The sequence below is a fragment of the Pinus tabuliformis genome, chromosome J (assembly GCF_031772625.1).
Source record: "Pinus tabuliformis cultivar Carrire ecotype Pingquan chromosome J, CPIR1, whole genome shotgun sequence".
Lineage (NCBI taxonomy): Eukaryota > Viridiplantae > Streptophyta > Pinopsida > Pinales > Pinaceae > Pinus > Pinus tabuliformis.
Genome location: NC_142295.1, coordinates 43,693,920 through 43,720,275, shown reverse-complemented (window position 1 = coordinate 43,720,275; position 26,356 = coordinate 43,693,920). Strand labels below are relative to the sequence as shown.

Sequence of the window (26,356 nt, the reverse complement as noted above, 5' to 3'; positions counted from 1 at the left end):
TTCAGGTGTCTTCCCTGTGAAAACTTTCTCTAGAGTAATCTTGCCCAACGCTCGATGAGGAGTCCTGTTCTCAACATAGACTGTTGTGTGGCATGCTTCCGCCCACAGGGATTTTGGCATATCCTGATCATACATCATGGCCCTAGCTGCTTCTACAATAGTCTTGTTCTTTCTTTCTGCTACTCCATTCTGCTCTAGATTGTAGGGAGTTGTCCACTCTCTTCTGATGCTCTCCTTAGTGCAAAAATAAGTGAAATCCTTATCGACATACTCTCCACCATTATCTGAGCACAAAACTTTTATTTTCTTCCTAATCAGATTCTCCACCAGAGCCTTGAACTCCTTGAATCGACAGGAAACCTCGTCCTTGGTTTTTAGAAAATAAATCCAAGTTTTCCTTGAGTGGTCATCAATGAAGGTAAGGAAATACTTAGCACCACTGAGAGCTTTGACGGACATAGGTCCGAAGATATCTGAGTGTATCAATCCTAGTACACTCTTGGCCCTGTGTTTGCTCCTAAGAAATGTTGCCTTGGCATACTTTCCTAGAGCACATCCCATGCATACATCATCTCGTTCCGTGCTCAGATCTTGAACTCCTGTTACAGTGCTCTTGAGAATTCTTAAAGCTCCATGGTGCAAATGTCCCATTCTTTTGTGCCATAGTTCGTTCAAGTCCTTGTCTCCATGACTGCCTATTAGTGCCATTGGTGATTCTAGTTGTAATCTATACAACCTATTACTTTTGATCCCGATTTGCACTTTCTTTTTCTAGCTCGGGTGTTTGACGTATACCTTCTCCTTGATGAAGTAGACGTCATAGCCCTTGCCTTGAAGTTGCGACACAGAAAGTAAGTTCATCCCCAATCTTGGTACATGCAACACATTTGTAGCACGGAACCGTTCTCCCAATTCTGTTTGAAAAACTATGGTACCCTTCCCTACTGGAGTACACTTTGCCTTGTTCCCCATGGTGATCTGAAAGTTCATCTTCTCTTCTCGATATTCTGAGAAACATTCCCTGATTCCCGTCATATGCCACGAGGCTCCACTGTCTATATACCACACTTCTGATGATGCAGAACTAGTCATACAAGCCATTTCTTCTTCCAGCCTAAAAGCCAACATAGAGAAATCGAACTCTCTCCTGTGCAATCTTCTGAAAACCTGTGTGAGTCCCATGACGTGGATGCCTCTGCCTCGTGGTCTCGACCCATAACTGATTTTCCCTTCCCGTCTCTAATTACTTGCTCTGATACCATGTGAAAATTCTATCACTGCAACAACTAATTTACTTTTCCTACTTATTCTTCAATAAGTTATTTACGAAATTCCTTCAATAAGCATTAAAATAAATTCTGCTGCAAATATCACACTGTAATACAGAAACAAATACATGCACAAGAATCAACACATTGACACAGTTATTTTGGACAAAAGTCCTTGGAAAAACCCAATGTGGGAACGCTGGTGCAGCAAGGGAGGATTTTATTATTCAACAATTCTTCAATACAACAGAGTGCCAAATTGGCTTACCCACGGAGAGAAAAATTCTTCAGCACCTCTCCCAGTCCCAGCGTCAGCTTGGTTGACCTCTGCATGGCTCCAAGACACTCTGCATCAGCCCTGGGCCTCTCTGTGTCACCCATGCAGGCCCAATTAGTGACTGCGCAATCTCCTGCTGTCTCTGTGACTGCCTCTCCTGCCTCAGCACTGGTCTCCAGTGGCTGATACTGTCTCTCTATTGCGTACTTTCTGCCTCCTGACTGCTCACCAGACCACTAGTTCCAATTCCTCAGCTAACCCCACTCCAGAAATTGAACTCACTGGTCTCCCTCAGTGTGTTCTCCAAGTGACCCTCAAGCCTCATCTTATACTTTTCTCGTTGACAAATCAATGACCGAGATTAAGTCCATAATTAACAGCTGAAATTAGATCTGGCTTGATCCATGACTTTTGGACCATTCTAACACAGTTTTATATTAATTCACATTAATATTTTATTTTCCCTAAGTTTAGACTTAGGGACTCCATTAAAAATATTGATTATTTTAATATCTTCCAAACTATTTAGAATTTGCCGAAGCCCTTTCTGGGTATTGGAGATCTCATGTGCCTTAGCCTCTCCACCAATTTTCGTGGCTAGAGCACATCTGATGCTACTCGAAATCAACAAATGTGCCATGGCATCTTATGTTATTCATGTTAGTTTTTGTAGCATCAGATGTGTTCTATGCTCTAGCCACGAAATTTTGTGGAGAGGTTAGAATATATGAGATCTCCAAAAACCATAAATCGTTTATGGAAATTCTGCCTAGAAATGACTTAATTAGATTACTCTAGTTTTTAAATATTTCCTAAGTTTAAACTTAGGGAATATGGTTAATTAATCAGTATTAGTTAAGTCAATGAGAGAATTGTGAAAATTCCTACACTCAAGGAACCCCTACTGCAGCAAAACTGAATTTACTTCTCCTACTTGATTTTAATATTATCAAGTTATTTTCTGAATACTGAAGTTAATAAATTCTGCAACTTGCACTACTTTTAATTTGATTACGTGAAACAAGAAACTGAGAAAAGAACAAGATACATAGGACATTGTAATTTTTGGAAAAAATAGTCCTCGGAAAAATCCAATGCAGGCTAACCGGTACAGCAGCTCTGAGGATTTTATATTATTACGCAGTAGTTCTGAAGGCAATGCTGGTTGCCCTTTGGGCAAAGCAGTGACAGAGAAAAATATAATGGCGGAAAATTGAGTGAGTTTACCTCACTTCACCCGATAGTTTTCGACTGATCAGGTAGAAGAACTGGCCAACCCCGACTATCTCTGCGCTAGCCCACTGTCAGGCTTACAGGCTCTGCGTTAGCTCTGCACTGTCTCTTGTGCCTCCTGGAGCTTTTGTGTCAACCTCTCTCGGCTGTTCCAGTAGCTCCCCGACAGTTTCAGATTTCTGCGTGAGGGCAGCTTCTGCTCTGCGTTGGCCCTTCTGGCTTTGCGTCAAGTCTGCGTGGGCCGAAACTAGCCCAACATCAGTCCCTCTAGATGTTGCATTGCCTCCACTAGTGTCTCTCCGCTTCTCTGCCCAGTATTCCTAAACTATCCCTGCCCCCCTACTGCAGAATGATCACCCAGTTAGACTTTCTCAGCTTCCTAGCCCCAGAAATCGAACTCCAGATCAATTTGTTTTCTCTGTGTGTGTTTCTAAATGAACTTGTTGTCACACAAATTGTCTGGGCAGCGCGACAATGCTCACACTGGGGGTTGTCACCCTGATCCCTGATCCCCGATCTCTCCGTTTAAGCTGTCTCCCGAGGCTAAGGGGGGTAGACCCTATGGGATAAAGGAAGACCAACTGTGGACTAGTTGGGTTGGGAGACACAACAAGGCAATTTAGCACCTGATTGATTTTAGAAATTAATGTACCAGTGCCTTATGGAGTTAATGATTAAATGATTATTTATTAAATGTTGCAGAAATATGAACCTTGTAAAACAATCATTTATCATCAAATATCCCAAGCAATACAAGCTATTCAATAAACTCACAACGCTTTAATAATGATCCAGCAATTAAATTTCTAAAGATTGAATGCTTTAAACAACCATAAAATTTAAATGCTAACCAGATTCAAATAGTTAATCTTCAAATATAAACATTTAAGCACATTTAACTATAACACAATAGAAAAAAGACTTTAAAAGGAATCTTCAATTTTTAATTAGTCTTTTTTCATTTATTTTTTATTTTTTTTAAATATAAACTAAAAAATAAAACAAGACTAAATAAAAACCTAAGAATTAAACTTTCTATACTCTAAAATCAAATCCTAAATTAAACTAGTACCAAAATCTAACAAAACTTGAAATAAACAAAGCTAAATCTAAAATTAAATAAATCTAAAAATCAAAACAAAATCTAAAATTTAAACCTTTTATGACTTTTTATTTTTTTATAAAATTCTAAGCTTAAAATGAAACAAAACTAAAATCTAAATAAAATCTAATCTAAAACTAAACTAACACCTAATCTATATGAAACAAAATAGGAATGCTAACTTAATAAATTAAATGAAAATCTAAATAAAACAAACGAAAAGGAAATTCGAATCTTTTTATTATATTTTTTTATTTAAAAGAAATCAAACCTAAATTTAATCTAAATGAACTCTATTAAAAATAAAATAAAAATCAAACCTAAAATCTAAACTTACCAACAATCATACGTAAATAAAGAAGGAAAAGAATATTTTCTTTTTTATTTATTTATTTTTTTTGCAGGTTTGGCGGAGTGTGAAGAGTTCTCAAGCTTGGAAGCGAGATTGCAGCTTTGATGGAGCTGGCAGCTGAATGGACGGATTGCGAAGTGGGCAAGAGCAGCGTGAATGAGGAGCAGAGAAGGAGAAAAACGATGGGCAGCCAATGGCAGCGATGGAGATGTGAGAAGAGTTGTACGCAGGTTTTGCATGATAAGAATAGGCAGCAAGGAGCAGAAATGAGATTTCGCATGGCTGCGTGGGAGCCAAGGGAGCTGCATGGGGCAGAAGGAATGCGTGGAGACTCTTTGCAGGTGTGTGGATGGAGCAGCGATGGAGGAAGGGCTGCGTGAATGGAAAAAATTGCGTGAAGGAAGGAAGGGGACCACGCAGCAAGGAGAGGCAGCGTATATGGACGGAGGGAATTGAGTTGCGTGTGAGGGACAGGTTGACAGAGATGATATGGAGTTGTGGAGAAGATTGCAGGTTGAGAAAAACGCAGGTTGGCTAGCGTTGGGGAAAGCAATGATAGAAGGAAGGCAAGGGAGCACGCAGGAGGGAATCACGCAAGAGGTTGGGCAAATGGAGTACTGTAGCAGTGTGAGGAAAGAACTGAGATATGGTTGCGTGGAAAGGAAAAACAAAAGTGAGGTTGCCAGAGGGTTTGCTAAGCAATCACATATTACTAAAAAAAATTCGAAAAAATTCATGTAACAAAGATGCCCTGGAAGTCCTTGAATTTCTCCAGAAAACTTAAAATAAATTTTAAATCCTGTGAACCTTTATAAAACTTTTCTAGATTTTCAAACCCTTGAACAACGGAAATGTACACCTGCAAAAAACTAGTTCTTAAGAAAATATTCCTGTTAGAGTTGATCTTGAGGCCAGATCTTACCCTCCAGGGCCTAGATCTGGCTTCGGACAAAATGTTTTCTTCCGACCTGCAACCTGCAAAAACCGAACACCAAGAAGTAAAATGTGCAAGAAACAAAATTAAAAACACTAAAACCATCTAAATAATTATAGTATTCACAGTTTAGAGGCTCTAAAAAGCCAGATTTGTCAATATGCCATAGAAATATTTTTTTTAAATTTTAAATTTAAGGTGAGATGATTCAGAAAACCCTTCATGCATTCACAAGAAAAATTTCAAATGATAAACCCAGGATCAAAACTAGTTGGGCTCTTCAGAAAATGCAATCCGAGAGTTGGCTGGTTCAACCGAGAACTTCCCCGAATGCCTGGTAAACTTCGAAATCTAGATTTTCCTGCACAACTTACTTCAACATTAACCAAGAGGGAGAAAACAATACTAAAATCCAAATCTAATGGAGATACCTGCCATCATATTCAGAAATTTAACTATTATTCAAACCCTAGTGACTAAACAAGATACCTATGTTTAAAATCACTCTTCATAAAGCTATCATCAATGGCTGAAAATAAAATCATGCACAGAAATAAAACATCTTACAACGTTTCCAGAAAAGTAACACTAGCAAGATTTCTACCCCAAAGTCTTTCTTTATTGCACAAAAAAAGATTACAAGAGAGCTTTCTTCAGTACAAGACTCACAGATCAAATGATCTCAAATGACCCCTGACACCCTATTTAAAGGAAAATTTCCCAGCGGCTAGTTCGAGTGATCCATGTCAAAGTGATTTCGACTGTCGATGAGGATCAAAATCTCTTTTAATCTCATCCGTTGAAATTTTAAATGCATTTTAATATATTAAAAAATTAAAATCTTGCATTTATTTTCTCAAAACTTTGACTTATTATTATTTTATTTTTATTTTTTATTATTTTGTTTTATTTTATTTTTAATTTTTTATTTTTTTATTATTTTTATTGGACCCTCGAATTTAGCCTTCGGAAAAATCACCTAGGACCTAGGACTTATGAGGAGATAAAACATTTTCTAACCCTCAAGACACTTTACATCATGATTTTTTTTATATTTTTACATCTCAAGGGGGGAAAACCCATTTGACATAGACCCTCATAAACTACCCAATTCTGCGACAGAAACATAACCTAGCAGATCAAGCAATTTGTAATAACCTAACCAAATAGTTAAAATTATCTCCAAATTACTTTTACATAAACTCATCCTAGCACACTAGGATTCCCCTAAGATTCTAATGACAAAATCCATTCTGGCTTTGGGGTTAGGCTAAAGGAAAACTCTGCCGATCATGGATCGGCAAGACAAAAAAACCTTAGGAACGTAGATTATCACTAGAAAATTAGGTTTGCCTAGGCAATTTACATACATGACTTAGATATGCTAAGATTATTTACAATTTACACATACATACTGGGTTTACAACACAACATGATCGCGCTGATGATGACAGTCGAATGGCATGGACACGTCGATCAAGCGCTATCCCTTTTGCGAAAAAAGGGGGTGTACTGCTATGGGTAGTTGACACGTAGTGGTCAACAGAACCCTAAGCCTCCTTATACTTTTCTCATTGAGATTTCAATGGTCAAGATTAAGTCTCTAATCAACGGCTAAGATTAAAACTTGACTTGATCCGATTTCTAGATCATTCTCACCCATATTTTGATTAAAACCCATTAATACTTTAATTTTCCTAAGTTTAGACTTAGGAACCCCATTAAAAATATTAATTATTTTAATAAAATACAATCCTAGTGGAATTTCACCAAATGTTTATGGGTTCTTTAAAATTCATGTGCCTTAGCCTCTCCACCAATTTTCATGGCTAGAGCACATCTGATGCTACAAAAAACTAACATTCCCTCTTAGCGAGGAATGTCCTCTAGCAACAATGTCCAACTGCATGCTGCTCTGTCTCTGAAGCATCTCCTTTCTGCACTGTTGTTGCCACCAACACTGTACTGTTGCTGCTACTGTACTGCTACCCATGACACTGCCATTGCCACTGCTGCATCTGTACTACAACTCCCTCTGCATCTGCTGCTAACACTGCCACTGCTAGCTCTGCACTGTGTCATTTTCCAATTGCTGTTGCTCAGCAACAGAAAAGCATCCAAATTTTTTGAATTAACTATGCTCAGCATAATACCATGTGAATGTTGGAATCTGACTGCTACTAGTCACTGACCCTCTGAATCTTCTGCGTTGTCACTGAATTCTACACTGCTGCCAACCTTGCACTGCATTGATCAGTCTCTAGTCTCAGGCTACTGCATCTCTCTCTCCAAACAACCCACTGCATCATCTGACACTAAGACCATCATGCAACTGCTGAATCTCGAGCTCCCATAGCAAGGAATTGATCCAAGAGGTGGACTCCTCAAGGATCCTGCCCATATGTAGTCCTCCCGACTACAATTCAATATCACCCATTTCCCTCTTGAAGATGCGTGGGCACTCATGGCAAACTCACCTTTGTCAATTTTTGCTACAGTAGACTTAGGATCATGTTTCTCATCCTTATCCTTTTGCTTCAAAGGACACTGGGATGCAAAGTGGCCCATTTCCCTTTGATGCTAGAGCTGCGTTCTCCTCCTCCTCCTTGGTCTTCGTGCCACTCCCACTGCTGCCATTGAGGTTAACCTTAACCAGATCCCTCCTTAATTCTTCCTTTTGAAGGGCTGCCCACATCTCCTCCCATGAGGGTAGTCTTTCCCTGCCCAATATACTTTGGACGAGGACTTACCATTCATCCGAGACTCCATTCAGGGCCGTCCTTACCATCGCGGTAGACTAAGGAGTAGACCTCACTGCAACAAGATGGTCTCTGGTGTCCTGAAGACGTTGAAGGCAAGATTTAACCCCTTCTCCCTTCTGCATCGATGTCCGCTGCAACTTTTGTTCTAAGTACATCTTTCGTTGTTTGGCAGAACCTTCATACAGTGAAAACAAAGCTTCCCACATTTCTCAAGTTGTATCTTTGGCCTGCAAATATGAGACCACATGATCTCGAACTCCATCGAGTATGAACCTCTTTGCCTTTCCCTGCTCGGCCTTGTACTTCTTCTTCTGATCGTTGTTTGCGGGAACAACCACAACACTCTTGACGTAAGCTTCGAGATCATACTCCTCCAGAACAACTAAGATTTTGGTCTTCCATATGACATAGTTGGAAGCTCCTTCCAACCTGTATTGATCTCTGAGCCCATGTGATGCCATATCACCCAAACTGTCAAATTGACTCCTCTAGTCACTACGCATCACTGGTCTGCTGCCCAGCAAGTGAAAAATTCGAACTTTTGGCAAGAAAAGTCCTTTGACGAGAAAATTCCCCTTCTATGTGTCTTTGCTCTTTTTCGACAGATTTCTGCCTCGGCAGAAACTGCGCCCTTCAATCACTATGTTGAGGCTCTGCTTCACTCCCTCTGCCTCTGCAAGCTCACGAGCCAGAAGTCATACTTCTCTGTTGACTCTCTCAAAAAAAGATTTCCTCGGAATCTCTGCTTCCCGACAAGGACTGCACAATCCCTTGAAGGGGATTCAAATTTCAGCAAAATGAAGCTATTGGCTTCTCTGCTTAGCACTAGATCTGCTCTTCCTGTTCCAAAATCAACCATCTGATACCATGTAAAAATTCCTACACTCAAGGAACCCCTACTGCAACAAAACTGAATTTACTTCTCCTACTTGATTTTAACATTATCAAGTTATTTTCTAAATACTGATGTAAATTACTTCTGTAGCGTACACTACTTTAAATTTGATTACATGAAACAAGAAACTTAGCAAAGAACAAGATACATAGGACACAGTTATTTTTGGACAAAATAGTCCCCAGAAAAACCCAATGCGAGAAAATCGGTGCAATAGCTTTGAGGGTTTTATATTATTAAGCAATTGTTCTGAATACAATGTTGGTTTCCCTCCCGACAAACCAATGACAGAGAAAAATATAATGGCGGAAAACTGAGTGAGATTACCTCACTTCACCTGGCAGTTTTCGGTTGATCCGACAACAGAACTAGCCAACCCCAGCTATCTCTACGCTGGCCCTGCATAGGCCTTGCGTTAGCGTTACAGGCTTTGCGTAAGCTTTGTGCTGTCTCTTCTGCCTCCTGAAGCTTCTGTGTCAACCTCTCCCAGTTGTTCTGGTAGCTCCTCGATAATTTCAGATTTCTGCGTGAGGGCACTTCTACTTTGTGCTAGCCCTTCTGGCTCTGCGTTAGGCCTGCGTGGGCCCAGACTGGCCCAACATCAGTCCCTCTAGATGTTGAACTACCTCCACTAGTGTCTCTCTGCCTCTTTGCCCAGTATTCCTGAACTATCCCTGCCCCTCTGCTGCAGAATGATCACTCAGTTCGACTTTCTCAGCTTCCTAGCCCCAGAAATCAAACTCCAGATCAATTTGTTCTCTCCGCGTGTGTTTCTAAATGAACCCCAACCCTCCTTATACTTTTCTCGTTGAGACTTCAACGGTCGATATTAAGTCTTTAATTAATGGCTAAGATTAAAACTTGACTTGATCTGTTTTCTAGATCATTCTCACACATATTTTGATTTATACCCATTAATGCTTTAATTTTCCTAAGTTTAGACTTAAGAACCCCATTGAAATTATTAATTATTTTAATAAAATACAATTCGGGTGGAATTTCACCAAACGGTTTCTAGGTTCTTTAGAACTCATGTGCCTTAGCCTCTCCACCAATTTTCATGGCTAGAGCACATCTGATGCTACCAAAAACTAACAAGAATCATCTAGAAACTCACACGGATCGATCTAGTGATGATCCTAGCCATTGGTTAAGTTTTAATCTTGGTCGTTGGTGCTCCAACAGTGGATTATAAGAGGAGATCGATGTGGTGATGGAGAAGACACTTGAGAGGTTCGATTTCTGAGCAGATCGATTTCCAGAGTAGCAGCAGTCAGTTGCCAGAGAAAGAGCTAGAGATCGAAACAGTGAGAGGGGTCGAGATAGTGAAGCCGGAGGAAGATTTCCAGATCTGGTGAGTGCATTTGCAGAGAGGCAGAATAGCCACAAAGAGGTTGACACTGGGGCAGTGCAATAGCCTCTAGAGGCAGTTTCGATTCTGCTGGGGAAAAGCTGAGTTTCAGTGCCAGACACTGGACAAAGGTTTCGGGGGCCTGGAGAAACATTTTCCCATATAGCAACATACTAGATGGCTTGAGGAGAGGTTGTTCTAGACTAAGCGCAGAAGGGACTATGCTAGGGTGACACAGAGCCAGCGCAGAGGCAGTTTGGACAGCTCAGTTGGAGCTGTAGTCAAAGCCCGAATTTACCTGTGAGGTGAGGAAAATTGCTCACTATATTTTTGTCAATATTTTCTTTGCAAGATTTCCAGTGTTCGACATCTATATTGTACTCAGATTATTTCACTGTTGCTTAATAATAAAACCCTCGGCTGCTGCACTGATTTTTGCAAGTTGGTTTTTTTCCGGTGACTTTTGTCCAAAAATAACTGTGTTATTTTTATGTGTGTGCTAGCATTTCTTCGAGCTTTTATTCTTCTGCAATTTTATTCGTGTAGGTTGCAGTGTGATTTATTCAGTATTTGTCATAGCAAACAACAAATAAATTGTTAAATAAAATTAACAATTAGGAGAATAACTTCCAGTTGCTGCAATAGGGTTCCGGTTTTAAGGAATCTTCACATGGTATCAGAGTGCAGTTAATCAACCCGAGAGCTCAGAGGTGAAGAAAGAAGGAATTTTGCTGCTCATTGTTGGCAGCAGGCCGAAATTTGCAAGGGTAGCGCAGTCATTCTGCTAGGAGACCGAATTATTGGCGGAGGTTTGATTTTTTTGAGTGGAGCAGAAAAATTTGATCTTTCAAGATCGATTGATTCTAGAGGCAAAGGGAGCAACTCAGATTTTTCGTTGAGCAAATCTCTAGCTAGACACAATGGCTTTTGCAGTAGTTTGGTAGAGCAAAGCCAACGTTGGGTGGAAGGAAGAAGAGCACACTTCCCTCAAGGAACTCCTAGTATCAAGAAGTTTGATTTTTCCTTGTAGATCAATAGTCATTGTGGGCAAATCTTCTCACTCCAAAAGAGAGTGCGAATAGCAGAGAAACAACTAAGGAGAAGGAAAGAGGAGATTTTCAACAATTTGTTGAGATGGCCACTGTTGGGCTTCGTGATCACAACAAGTTGGATGGAGCTTCCAATTACGTCATTTGGAAGGCAAGGATGTCCTTCCTTCTAGATGATTTTGGCCTGAAAACATATACTGATATAGTGGTAGCAGCTCCTCAGGATGCAGATCAACTGAAGGAGTACAGAAAGGAGATGTCACAAGCGAAACGATTGATCTTAGATGGAGTTCGGGATCATGTTGTTTCACATATAGCTGGCAAAGATACTGCCAAATAGATGTGGGATGCTCTCGCCACATTGTATCAAGGTACTTCTGAGCAGCGGAAGATGTACCTCGAGGAGAAGTTGAGGCTCATCCGGATGCAGAAGGGGGAAGGCATAGAACCCTTCCTCACCAGGATTCAGGAGGTCCGGGACCAGTTATCAGTTGTTGGGGCAGTGCCTCAACTCACAAAGCTTGTGAGATTGGCACTCAACAATGTCTTCAAGGAATGGCAAATCTTTGTCCAAAGCATATTGGGTAGAGACAATCTATCAGATTGGGATAGGATGTGGGCTAACTTGTAGCAGGAGGAATTGTGGCAAGCTCTTCTAAAGAACTCCATTAGTGGCAGTAGCAGTAGACAAAAATAGGTGGAGGAGGAGGAGAATGTGGCCCTCGCATCGAAGGGTCCCAGTCATGGACAAGGGGAACAAAGGAAGAAGAAGAAGGACTTGTTGAAGGTCAAGTGCTTCAGATGTGGTGAACTTGGTCATTACATTACCTAGTGTCCTCTCAAGAAGAAGGGCAAGGAGTAGTAGGACCCGCAGGAATCTTCAACAGAGATAGATAGGCTTTCGTCCAGGCTAGACGAAGACTTCGCTATGTTTTCCAATATATCTCCAAGAGTGAGGTGGGGAGATTTGGTGCTGTAGCCCCAGAGAGCTACAAAGATTGGGCAAGATCCTTGAGGAATCCACCTCATGGATCAATACCTTGCTATGGGGGCCCACAGTGTTCAATAACAGGATGGATCAGTGACAGTTGATGCAGTCAGATGCCAGAGTGACAGTGGCAGACTAGTACTAGTCAGATACTAAGGAGCGCAGTGCAGTGTTGACAACTGAGTAGGTAGCCCAGTGTAGAGTTGGCAGCGACGCAGATTCGTCAGTTACAGTGCAGATACTAGCAGCAATCAGAGACTCGGGTGACAAATGCATTACACTGATCACAGTTGATTCAGTATTTTGGATTCTTTTTAGTGGCAGATGTTGCAGTTGCAGCAGTAACAGAAGAGGGAGTTGCGGTGCAGATGCAATGTTGGAAGCATCAACAACAGCACAAATGCAGCGTATATCAAAGTTGCGCATTGGTTGGTGGGCAGTATGGCCAGGCATCAACAGCGTGACAAGAGATGATACAGAGACAAAGTGTTGCTACAAGACGTGCAATAGCACTAGAACATATTCCTCGCTAAGAGGGAGTGTTAGTTTTTTTTGCATTAGATGTGTTCTAGCCACGTAATTTTTTGTAGAGGTTAGAATACATGAGATCTCCAAAACCCATAAATCGTTTATGGAAATTCTACCTAGAAATGACTTAATTAGATTTTTAACTAGTTTTTAAATATTTCCCAAGTCTAAACTTAGGGAATATGGTTCATTAATCAGTATTAATTAAGTCAAGGCGAGAATCATCTAGAAACTCACACAAATCGATCCAGTGATGATCCTAGCCATTTATTAAGTTTTAATCTTGGTCGTTGGCGCTCCAATAGTGGATTATAAGAGGATATTGATATGGTGATGGAGAAGACCCCTGAGAGGTTAGATTTCTGAGCAGATCGATTTCCATAGTAGCAACAGTGAGTTGCCGGAGAGAGAGCTAGAGATTGAAGCAGTGAAAGAGGGGCAGAGACAGTGAAGGTAGAGGAAGATCTCCAGATCGGGTGAGTGCATTTGCAGAGAGGCAAAAGAGCCACAGAGAGGCTGACGCTGGGGCAACGCAGTAGCCTCTGAGGTAGTTTCGATTCTATTGGGGAAATGCCGAGTTTCAGTGCTAGGCACTAGACAAAGGTTTCGGGGGCTAGGAGAAACATTTTCCCAGATGGAAGCAAACTAGACAGCTTGAGGAGAGGCTGATCCAGACTAAGCACAGAAGGGACTGCGCTAGGGTGATGCAGAGCTAGCACAGAGACAGCTTGGACGTCTCACTTGCAGCTGCAGTCAGAGCTCGGATTGCCTGTGGGGTGAGGAAAATTGCTCACTAGATTTTTGCCAGTGTTTTCTCTGTAGGATTGCCAGTATTCAGCATCTAGATTGTACTCAAATTATTTCACTGCTACTTACTAATAAAACCCTCAGCTGCTACACCGGTTTTCCCAAGTTGGGTTCTTTCAGGGACTTTTGTCCAAAAATCACTGTGCTATTTTTATGTGTGTGTGCTAGGATTTCTTCCAGCATTTATTCTTCCACAGTTTTATTTGTGTAGGTTGCAGTGTGATTTATTCACTATTTGCCGTAGCAAACAACAAATAAATTGTTAAATAAAATTAACAATTAGGAGAATAATTTACAGTTGCTGCAATAGGATTCCAGTTTTAAGGAATTTTCACAATTCGTAGCAGTAGCATTAGATGTTAGTCACAATGTGCCACAATTAGTCGTCATTATAATTCACTAGAGAACCTAGGCGGTTGGTTGGCAATTCAAGAGCCTAAGCTATATGGAACAGGAGCCCATTGCCACCCCTAAGTGGCTCATCCCTTGGGTTCTCTCATCGTAGGATACTTGAGGATTGGTAGGGGATGTCCCAGATTGGCCAGGGGCAGCCTCAGGGATGGTTGGAATAGTCAGACTCCAAACATTCCCAGGGGTCCCCTGCCAGAATCAAGGACATCCCAAGGACGTTTGGGCATCTCCAGCCTGATGGGGCACCAAAAAAATGTCAAAACAGGCATGATTTGGCACCTATTAAGAAAAAGGCGGGCCCCTATTGGGCCAGCCTAGCAAATGAAGAAAAAAGTAATATATAATAGAAATAATAATAGTAATAATAACTAATGCCAAGCTCAAAATGTAACATTTTGTTATTCCAACTCACCCATCGCAGTTTAATACTAAGCATTTAAGATACCTATATGTATACTCTTGACCAGGGCTGTATGAGATGTAATTGTGAAGAAAAACAGGAAGCAGCTATGCATTATTGTAGAGAGAAAAATGAGTACAAATTAAGCACAAACCTTTGTGTCCCAAGAAAAAGCTCCATTTTTAATCGATATAGCAGGTAGGCCTGACTGAATGGGTGGGTTTGGTTGCAATATTCTTTCTTCTGCCAAAAACAGATCCTCTAGTCTTTTCAAAGATACATTAGCATTAACAACCTGCAGACCAAAAAACATGCTCACAAAATCAATCTTTTCAATTATAAATCACAGTCAGTGTATCTTTACAGTTACATATCTCAATGCAGTTTAGTTACCCCTGTGCAATATAGATACTAATGTAACTTTGAAGGTATGCCTCCAGCATTCTAGGCACAATAAGACAAATAAAAATATGCTTTCTGTTTACACCAGATTAATTTTTAGGAGCATCTAAATGAATGAAAAAAAGTAGATAAAAATATTGAAAAACAGCAATGATGAGGATGATATATGTGACATATACACAAAAATGTCAAAAAATAAATTAATTCTACACAAGAAGATGTCTCCAGACAGATCAAGAGGCATAGGATTGGTTTGAATAACATTTCAATCAATGATTATCGAATAAATTGGCACAGCAGGAAAGAAATTGTACTTAGAGAAGATGAATACACCACCATATTTCTTTCATGTTGCATCTAATATGAATACACCACCATTATCTAAATATTGATGTGGAGAAAAACATATTTACAGATAACAACCTAGGATATATGGGCAGAGATTTGCAAACCATATTACCCATTTCCGATAATTAGAAGTATTGTGGACAAGATGAAATTATATTAATGACCATGAATGCCCAGAACAGGACAATGTGGCTCAGAAGAACAATAATTAACAATAGCAATAAGGGTGCAAAGAGAAACACTAAAAACAAGAACCTAAAATAGAAAAATCTAGAGTAGAGAGAGTAGGCAATAAGATGGGATGGGGGTGATTTAATGTGAAGAAATGTTACCACGAGAACATGGAGACTTGGGCATTGGAGATAAATAGCAATTTCCACACATTTTGATGCATAATCTTTCATTGAGGATATTTTTTGAGCAATTTTTCACATCTCCCAAGTAAATTTTGCATATTTGGAGGCATGGTATGGTATGTTAGCAACTTAGCACTCTCTACAAGAAATTATGTGGAAATTGGAATGCCATCCATAGGATGAAGACACACAGCACATGAAACGCATTTATATGGTCCATCAATTACTTATTTATGGAACACCCTTTGTCCAAGGAAGACGTTATAAAGAAAAAGGCTTAGTGGTTGCAAGTGTTGCACATTTCCAGCTTGTTACCCACCTCAATGGGTAACCCCATAGGAGAAAAATTTTCTTCCACATTTGGATAGCCATCCAACCAGCAGCCCCTAATATTCACTTCTTGACGATGATATGCCATGAGCCCCTACCATCTGCATCAGTGACATACCTCTTTCCATTTGACATTTCCACTTGGATGAAGGTTGGCTGTTATTCAAAAAGTACTTTGATCCATAGTTGCGGGGGAGCGCCCCCCGCCCCCGAACCCGCTCCCGAATCGCGCTCCGGGAGGGAGCGGCTCGAGAGCGCGCTCCCAAAATCACTCCCGGACGGAAGCGATTTTCGGGAGAGTGCTCCAGAAAAAAATTTGCGCTCCCTGTCATTTTCGGGAGCGCTGTAGGGAGCGGTCGCTCCTTCGCTCCCGGAGCGATTTTTAATGCCCGGAAGCGATCGGGAGATCACTCCCGGGCATTAAAAAATCACTCCGGGAGTGTTTCGACGGGCGCCGGGAGCGATCCGGCGGAAAAAAAATCCGCGGTCGCCAAAAAAAGTTCCAATTTTAAAAATTTTCTTTTGTTTTAAAAGCCCAATGGGCCTAAAAAAATTTCATTATCACTTCATTGAGTTGAGTTTGTTGGAGAGCAAGAGCAAAGGAGCAAGGATAAGCGAGGAGCAAGCGCCGAGGAGCGAGGAGCAAGTGCTGAGGAGCGAGGAGCAAGCCTGCAGAGGTAAGTAACTTAGTAGTTTAGTTAGTTTAATTTAGTTAGGTAGTAATTTAGTTAATTTAATTTAGTTTATTTAGTTTAAAAATTATGAATTTAAATTAAATTAATAAATTAAATTAATTAATCCCAATAAATTAAATTAATTTGCAGATTCAAAACCCTACAAACATCAAACACCATGGACCTGGCTATATTTCTTGGCATTTTCCTCGTCTTGGTTCCTTTTATGGTTATTATGGTGCTGGAGAGTAGGAAACGGAGGGGCCAAACTGAAGAGGGGGATGAAGAAGCTGGAGAAAGCTGAATTGATGAAAACCCCAGTGAGGAGGAGCTGGAGGAGGGTGAACATGACCCTCAAAAAACTAAACAAGACCAAACCGCATTGTGGAAATATGTTAACAGGGCTGAAACAGGGAGAGGGGGTGGAACCACTAAATTTCATTGCCCCCATTGCAACACTGATTACACAGGTTCATACACCCGTGCTAGAAGACACCTCTGTGGGAAAAGGCCATGGGATGGAGACAAACAAATAGGAATCAAAACTTGTACAGCGGTGTCAGCAGTGGATAGAGCCAAATACATAAGGGAAGAGGAGGAAGCCCAATACAAATCAAAAAAATCAAGGGGTTTCTTTGAACCAAGCTCACAATCACAAAGAACTCCTTCAGCATCCTCCCAAGGCAGTGGATATGGAGGCACAGGGTCATCATCTTTAAGGCGTAGAACCATATCAGATTTCCTTGATGAGGGGTGTAGGAATGATGTGGATTCAAAGGTTTACAGGGTTCTCTATGCATGTGGGATACCATTCAATGTTCTTCGCTCACCTTATTGGCACGAAATGGTTTCTGCCATAAATGATGCCCCTAAAGGATACAAGAGCTCTGGGTATGACAAGGCAAGAACCGTTGGCCTTGATCATGAAAAAGCAAAAATATCACATTCTTTGAATAGAATGACAAGTTCTTGGACTGACCATGGGGTGTCCATTGTATCTGATGGATGGACAAATGTAAAAGGCAAGCCATTGATAAGTGTTCTTGCTGTGTCTGTTAGTGGTCCTTCAGCATCCTCCCAAGGCAGTGGATATGGAGGCACAGGGTCATCATCTTTAAGGCGTAGAACCATATCAGATTTCCTTGATGAGGGGTGTAGGAATGATGTGGATTCAAAGGTTTACAGGGTTCTCTATGCATGTGGGATACCATTCAATGTTCTTCGCTCACCTTATTGGCACGAAATGGTTTCTGCCATAAATGATGCCCCTCAAGGATACAAGAGCCCTGTATGACAAGGCAAGAACCGTTGGCCTTGATCATGAAAAAGCAAAAATATCACATTCTTTGAATAGAATGACAAGTTCTTGGACTGACCATGGGGTGTCCATTGTATCTGATGGATGGAAAAATGTAAAAGGCAAGCCATTGATAAGTGTTCTTGCTGTGTCTGTTAGTGGTCCCATCTTTCTAACTGCACATGATTACTCAGACAAGTTCAAGACCACCATCAACATTGCAGAAGCATTACTTGAAACAATTGACCGTATTGGGCCATACAATGTCATCCAAGTCATCATTGATAATGCTCCTAATTGTAGGGCAGCGGGAGCAATTATTCAGGATAAATACCCCAACATATTTTGGTTTGGATGTTTGGTTCACACATTGAACCTTCTGTTGCATGATATTGTCAAGAACAAAAATGAACAATACCAATGGATTGGTGATTTGTACAAGAAAGGCAAACAAATGATAAAATTTATTACAAATCATAGCAATACCCATGGCCTTTTCCGCAGTCACTCGAGATTGGAGTTGTTGAAGATTGCGAAGACCAGATTTGGTAGCTATTACCTCACCTTCAGGCGCCTTTTGAAGGTAAGAGAGTCATTGGCTAGCATGGTATCAAGTCCACATTGGCAGGTATTAAAGGAAAGGGCTACAAATGCAGCTGACAGGGGAGGTTTTGAAATGGTGGAGGAGGCCGCTCTTGATGGTCAGTTTTGGACAAGTGTGAGGCAAGTATTGGATTTCACCAAGCCCATTTATCACATGATTCGGTTTGCAGATACAGACAAACTAGTGATTGGCGAGGTGTATGAGCAGATGGATACCATGTTGGGGCAAAGAAAAGATATTGTTCATAACAGAGATCCCGACTTGTACAAACTGATTCACGATTGTGTGTGTCAACGGTGGAATAGACTTAATCTTCCACTACACTGCTTGGCGTATATCCTTACGCCAAAATACTACTCTACATCTTGGTTGGGCCAACCTTCAACAGGGGTGGGGTTAGGACCAAACCCCATTTAGATCCAGAGGTAACTAGAGGATATTTGGAAGCATTAGAAAAGTTGGTACCTGACAGGGAGGAATGTACAGCTGTGCGCCTTGAAATAGGCAGATACTTCAGTGACAGTGGTTTGTATGGTAACTTCCATGCAATGGATGACAGAGATAGATTTGATACTCTCACATGGTGGGAAACATATGGCGGCTAGGAACTTTTGCCAAAATTGGCAAAAAAAGTTCTTTCACAGGTTGTAAATACTTCTTCTGCAGAAAGGTGTTGGAGCACCTACAGCTATATACATAATGTGAAAAGAAACAGACTCAATGAAAACCGAGCAGAAACCTTGGTTTATGTGCACTACAACTTGAGGTTGTTGAGTCATTATTGTGATCGGGCTTATGAGGATCCCACATATAAAATTTGGGACAATCACCCAGAGGATGACAATTTGGAGGATGGCATTGTACATATTGAAGAACTGGAAGAGGAACTTGTAAGGGATGAAGATGAAGCAGCTGCAGCAGCCATGCCACCTCCACCTCCACCTCCACCTCCACCATCCAGTAGCAGTGCTCGAGGTCCGAGTCTTGTTCCTTTGTTGTCGCCACCTCCATCTACACCCTCACGTGGAGGTTCTAGTTCTGGTCGTCGGTCTGTGCGGGAGACTCCTAGAAGACCACCACGACTTGCTCATACTCCTGGAGACTCTCGTGGCAAGGGCCACATGTAGATTTACAGTTTACTTGTCTTTTTTAGTTTCTATTAGACTTTAGTTTTCAACTTTTCATAACTGTTGAGTTTTGAGTCCTTGACTCTTGACTCTTGACTCTTTCATATCATAATGATATTTTTTGTAAACAATATATCACTGTGACAATGAAAATTTGAAGTTTGAAGTTGGGCCTTGGCAATTATAACTCATTGGTAATGATTGTGAATTATGAATATGATGCTTCGTGAAAGACTAAAGTTGTTTCATTTCATTTCATTATTCATGTTTCATTTTATAAATTTATAACATTTCATATCATGTTAACAGTTAGAAGTTAGGACTTAGAAATATCTAAGATATTACTTCTTGTAATGGTTAAACTTAGCTTACACGTACTACTTTGGTGATCAATGATGATAAATGTTATTGAATTTTCAATTTTGAAAGCTTGAAGTTGAAACTTTAAGATTGAATTTGATGAATCATGATTCATGAGAGTCTGAGACTCAATATGTTGCAGTTGCAATATGTATTTTACTAACTTGTGGACATGGTTGATGACGATTATAATTTCTAGATGATTGATGTGATATGGTTCAATGATCAATCTATGTTTTTTTGTGTTTTTTATGTCTAATTCATCATTCTACATGTTTTTGTTGACATATATGTATCAAAAATTAAAAAATATAAAAAATATATATATTTTTAAAAAATCGCTCCCGGATTCGCTCCCAAACCGGGAGCTTCTGAAAATGGTCACTCCCGCTCCTGTTTTCGCTCCCGCTCCCCGCTCCCGCTCTCGCTCCCAAGCAACATTGCTTTGATCATTTTGCAATTAGGTGCTTATAGTTGTTTGCCTTGGGATTTTAGTATGGATAAAGGGGTGATATGGAACATTGATTGATCTTGATTGTAAATATGTTCTCCCACCTTACCAGGGGATTAATCTTTAGCCATCATCCAGTGGGACGTCCCTCGAGGCCTTAGGGTTATAGGAAAATTGATAGAAATAGTGTGTTGATTTTTCCCTACACCATACTTGACACTTTCCATCTCACATTACAAACCCGTTATACCACCTCCATTCTTCGGGTCTATCTTGTTATTGGCTCATTGGGATTTGGCACTCTCTTTTCCACAATCCTTGAGTAGGGTCGGGAAACATTGCCCTAGAGGTTGATATAGCTAAAAGAATGGAAAAGAAACATTGCCCTAGAGGTTGATGTAGCTAAAAGAATGGAAAAGCATATTATGGCCACAATCGAAGAAAAAGAAGAAAATCAAAATGCAAAATATGGTTGGGACATATGATAGCACATGGGCAAAAGACTAGCATGAGCTCTACCCTCCTCATTGGCCATCTCTTGATTCCTAAGCAATTGATGCTTCGTTTCATCAAAAGGAACCCTTGCATGTCCCAACCTTAATGAGCAATGAACTATCTAATCTTAAGGGGTAATATTAAATGCTACATCATAAAGAGCAAATTTTAACCCTTGTGCTATGCACCCAAAATAAAAACATTATTAAAAAGAAGTAAAAGGTGCACTAGAGGAGTGGAAAAAGCAGGCCAAGTAGGGTAACTCATGCCTCCACAATTGCTCCCTCCATTACATCAATACACTCAGGATGTGGATCCCATTAGCTGGTCTCCTTGACTATGGCACTTTGTAATATCCCCATTTTTGGTTTTCCTTATAATGCGGTTAGGATTGATTTCTAGGGTTTGTGTCATCCAGGTCACAAGAGCGAGATTATGTTATCGATGGGCCCAAAGGGTTTTGGAGGAGTTTTATTAGGTCCGATAAGGTTTGCTTGCTATATTTCATCATCAAGGTGTTAGTTTTTGTGTAGTTCAGACAGGTGTTCTAGTCTCTATTTGGTGTCTAGGAGGTTAAGGAACATGAGCGGATAATTATCTCCAAAACCTAGGAAAAGTTTCCAAGGTAAATACCTTAATTAGATTAATAATCCAAATATTAAATATTTTCCTAAGTCTAACTTAGAAAAATTGGTTAATTAAATCAAATTAATTGAGGTAAATCGTTTTTGCTCTAGAGACTTCTAGAAAAGTCACTTGATGGGGTCAATATGATCTTAGCCATCGATTGTGATTAGATCATGGTCGTTGATTCATCAATGAGAGATTATGAGAGAAAATCGATGGGTTAGTTGGAGGCATCATGATTCATCACAAAGAGTTTGACTTACCCAGTTGCAGTGATAACAAGGACGCAGTTCGAGCAACGGGGACACCAACAACAGAGGTCTTAGCAATGATTGAAGATCAAGTTTCTAGAGAGAAAAATATTCACAGTGATTTCCAGATTTTCAATGACAGAGGGAGATCGATTTTCTATAGAGAGGCCAAATTTCCTAGCAGTGGTGCGAATTGATCAAGGATGTCGAGTTGTCGGAGGAAGAACAAAATTCCCAGGAGAGGATTGGTTTGCCAAAGGAGTCAGATTTTCCAAGTTGAGGCCGAGCATATGTTTTCAACTAGTGTGAGTTACCAAGAGGGCCGAATTATTTTCTAGGGTCATATGTGTGAGCCAGATTGAAGCTTTAGAGGAAGGCCAAATTTGATCTGTGGGGTCAAGTTGCTTCCAGGAGGTCAGATTTACTAGTAGAAGTGAAGAAAATATTTTGCTAGAGGTTTGCTATTTTACAACAACCAACTGTAACATTTCAATTATAGGTTTTGGTAAATATCAATAATAAAAACCTCATCTGCAGAACAGGTTTTACCCACACTGGGGGTTTTCTAGGGACTATTGTCCAAAAATTTTGGTGTTCATAATTTTTTTGTGTGAATTATTTCTCATTTCCTGCTATTATTTGTGAAATTGCAATAGTGATTTATTCATTATTTTCTGTCATTAATATCTGAAGGCAAATAATTTACATAGGATAGAAGAATAAAATTCGATAACTGCAATTAAGGAAATTTCACATGGTATTAGCGCAGATCAATGCAAAGGATTTGCATGAGTAAATCAACGCAGGGTAGAGGAAGAGAAATACCAAGGGCTTATATCCCACTTTATTTTCTTCAAATTTTAGGTTTTGCTATATTTATAGAGTTTCATATATGGACGCAACAGATTTGAGAGATCATGACAGATTGGATGGAGCCTCCAACTTTGGCGTGTGGAAGAACAGAATTTATTTTCTATTAGACGAATATGGACTAAAGGAGTATGAGACAAATGTTATTGTCGTACTTGTTAGCGCTTGAGATTTCACCCTAGGCTGAGGAAGGTAAACCTTCAAGGCAACATCAAACCATTTCACCTCGTAGCTAGCCCTACGGGGTATGAGAAGGCTCTCTACGGTCAAACTCGGTAGATCTTTCAATAGGATGAGCTGACACAATTAGGAACACTGATATTAGGCTAGTAAACTGATAAGGAAGTTTGATTTAAAGTTTTTTGGGGTTTTTGGTGGCAATTGGAGGGAGTGCAATTCAGGGTGTGGGGATTGAGCTCAGTTTTTGCAGGTGGGTCTTTGGGGCAAGGAAGGAGTTTGCGCTGATGCCTTAAGCTGAGATGGATGATCAAGGAAGAAAGAGAGGGAGCTAAAGAGGGCAAACAATGACTTTGAATCCTCTTTAGATAGTGGAAAACATAAATATTAAACAAATTTGAAAGCTGAGCATGGCAAGCATGAATTCAAACTTTATCACTTCATTTGTTTAATAAGCTGCAGTAAAGAAAGAGATGGAACACATAAACACACTTACAATTACAATAAGAGAACACACCATCAACACAAGAGTCCACAAGAATCCCAATGGTGTCTGCAAAACCCTGGTCTTCCTTTTCCTCAAATTGCAGAGATACAAGTAAAATATACAATAGGAGCTTCTCCCTCAAGAGTCCAACCATGAAAATGAGCAAGAGAAGGCATAATATAGATCATCTAACTCCTTTCCCCACCTCTAGGGGTCGAGCTCAGCTTCCTAGGAGCAGTTTGAACTAATTCTAAACTGAGCACTAGATAATAGGCAGTCAAAACAACTTGCCTCTAAAACTTAGGTAACCCATCCATGCATTTAATATTCACTATTTACATCAAGGAAACTTCTAGAAGGGTTAAAGGAGAGTAAATGTATCCATGTGCCATGAAAATTATCCAAAAATCCATCATTTACATGCATTAAGAGTCAACCAAAGTAAAAACAGTGTTTTGCAGGCCGAAATGGTCAAAATGGTGAAATTTCCCTGAGTGGTCGCGCCCCTCCCTTGGAGTGGTCGCGCACATTGGCAGCTGTGTTTGAGGGCCTTCCCGGTGTCCAAATCAGGTGCAAGATAGCTCATTGGAAAGGTCTGTGAGTCTACTTTCCAACCCCACTAGAATTTCTGAATTTGGAGTTGATTTGACCCCTCAAAAGTCATTTCTCCCAAGGCAGCTTTCTGCAACTCAAAAAAAGGGCAGAAAGTCAAAATTTGCATGTATTTTGAGCTTTTGGAGGCCCAAATCTCCATAAAAATTTGACCCCATGCATAGGCAAGTGTATTTTTGCATGACAATTCCAAAAATGCAAAGTTTTTCTCATTCTGAGCTGTCCCCCCGAGTGGTCGCGCGCGGGGTGAGACCACTCCAACGGCCAAAACCTGTAAAATTGCACAAAAAATTCACAAATGACAAAATTTTCTCCAAATTTCTTGAAATTTGGGCTGGGAGTCCCCAATCAAGTACCATGCTCAGTCAAAGAGGCTTTGGCCAAAATTTGGAGTGGATCGGGCGTTTTCCTTCGTTTTTGTGCTTTGGCCAATCGTCCTTGAAGCACCTTCGTTCTCGCCGGTATTTTTGACATTTCTCTCAAACCATGACACCTGTGTAAAAAGTGAAAGAGGTTTTTCTTCCTTGGCATGTTGTGGACAAAAACCTCTCTCAGTTTTTCAAAATTCATCTTTGATTGCTCAGAAACAGCTTTTGAGTGAAACTTGTCCCGATGTGTGAAACAAGAGATTTTGTCGAAATGGAGCGAAATGAAGGGGATAGAGGGCTTCTAAATTCTTGGGGAAATTTTTGGGAGTGGGGAGGGATGTTAGGAAGCAAGGGAAAGTGGAATCTCAGAGATTGAGTGAGGGGAAGGGGTCGAAAAGGGAAAAACACAGGTCAAACCTAGAAAATTGTCAAGTTGTAGCTAGAAACTAGGGTTTGTGCAAAAATGAGGAATTTGGCAGATCTAAGGGATGGGAAGTGTTTGATAAGGTACTTTAAGGATAGGGGAAGGTGTATGAACATCAGGAAACAAGTTTTGCCGGTGATTTGACCATCCAAGAGAAATTGCCTTCAAAACCCTAGGAGAGGGAAATGACCTTGCCTGGGCGCAACATGAAGCATGAACAAGGTGTAAAATGACTCATTAGACACTGACATGATAATGACAACCCTACGAATGATGATAAACTCAGCTGAATGGTGACATGGACTGACATTTGGGCAAACCCTAGACCTAATGCCTAGTGACCAAATTTTGCTTGAAGACTCACTGAAATGACAAAATTTGACCTTGACACTTCAAAATCACTTTGTAAGAGCACATTTGATCACTGTAGGAAGGCTGGAAAGACTGACACTAATAGTACTAATAGATCCACAGTAGCTGGGAACCTATAAAAAGGAGAATGCGAAAGCTAAGAGGATAATCCTTGATGGAGTCAAGGATCATATAGTTCCTCATATCGTAGATCTTGAGACAGGGAAGATGTGGGATGTCATTGTCAATCTGTACCAAAATCCTATGGAAAATAGGTAAATGATTCTCAGAGAGAAGTTGAGGATCATCAAGATGCAAAAGGGTGAAGATATGGTTTCCTCTCTTACCAAAGTTCGACTTGCCAGGGTTGAGTTGGCTGAAATAGGAGACAAGCCAAGGGATGATGAGCTAGTGCGAGTGGCCCTGAATGGGTTTTCTAGGCACTGGGATATCTTTGTCCAAGTTATCTATGGACAAGACTAGTTTATGAGTTGGGATCGTTTATGGAGTGATTTCACTCAGGAGGAACTCAGGCTCAACTTGGTTAGTGGCAGTAGTAGTAGCAACAACAAAAATCCAAAGTTTGAGAAGGAACAAGAAAACATAGCCATAGCAGGAAAAGGGAAGGTGAAGAAGGGTTCCAACAAAGGATAAGGCTTAAAAGGATAAAAGAAGAAGAAATACTTAAGTAAAATAAAATGTTTTAGTTGCGGTCAGCTAGGACACTATGTCAGCCAATGTTCGAACCAGAAGAAGGGAGAAAAGGAAGGGAACCAGACAAAAACTTCAACAAACATTGAGGATTTGTCCTCGAGGCTAGAGGACAAATTCACTCTCACAGATTGCTATTGATTTCTGGTAGCATCAGATGTGCTCTAAGTCTCAAATTTTGCAAGGAGGCTTGGACACATGTATTCCAAAGAACCCAGAAAGCGTTTTGGAAAATTTCCCCAGAAACAATTTTATTAAAATAATTAATTATTTTTGAAGGGACCCTAAGTCTAAACTTAGGAAAATAAAATAATTAAAGGGTATTAATATAAACTGTGGATGTAACTTCTACAAGAATACAAGGATCAAGAAGAAATGATGTTAGCCATTGATTAGCTTCTAATCTGATCCGTTGAATGTCAAGAAGGAGATTATTTAAGGAGGCTTGAAGGTCACTAGGAAGAATACATAGAGAGTTCAGAAGTTCGATTTTCTGAAGAAGAGCAACTGCCGGGAGAATTTCGATAGTGAGCTATTGCAGAGAGGGGTAGAGAGAGTTTTGGATGGAGGATATTCTCCGGAGCCAAGAATACTCAGCAGTGAGGCAGAAAGACACACAGACGAGGCAGCGAAGAGGGAAGAGATGGTGACACAAAGCTAGGAAGGGCTCACGCAAG

At 40.4% G+C, this 26,356-nt stretch overlaps 1 protein-coding gene across 1 annotated transcript in view; it reads right to left on the bottom strand.

Annotated features, from left to right (window-relative positions):
* LOC149225392 (ABC transporter C family member 2-like) overlaps positions 1-26,356 on the bottom strand; it is a 620,963-nt gene that overhangs the window by 168,831 nt on the left and 425,776 nt on the right. The window contains exon 14 of the mRNA XM_089377080.1: positions 14,512-14,652. Within this exon, the coding sequence (XP_089233206.1) occupies positions 14,512-14,652 (141 nt within the window). The remainder of the gene's footprint in view (positions 1-14,511; positions 14,653-26,356) is intronic.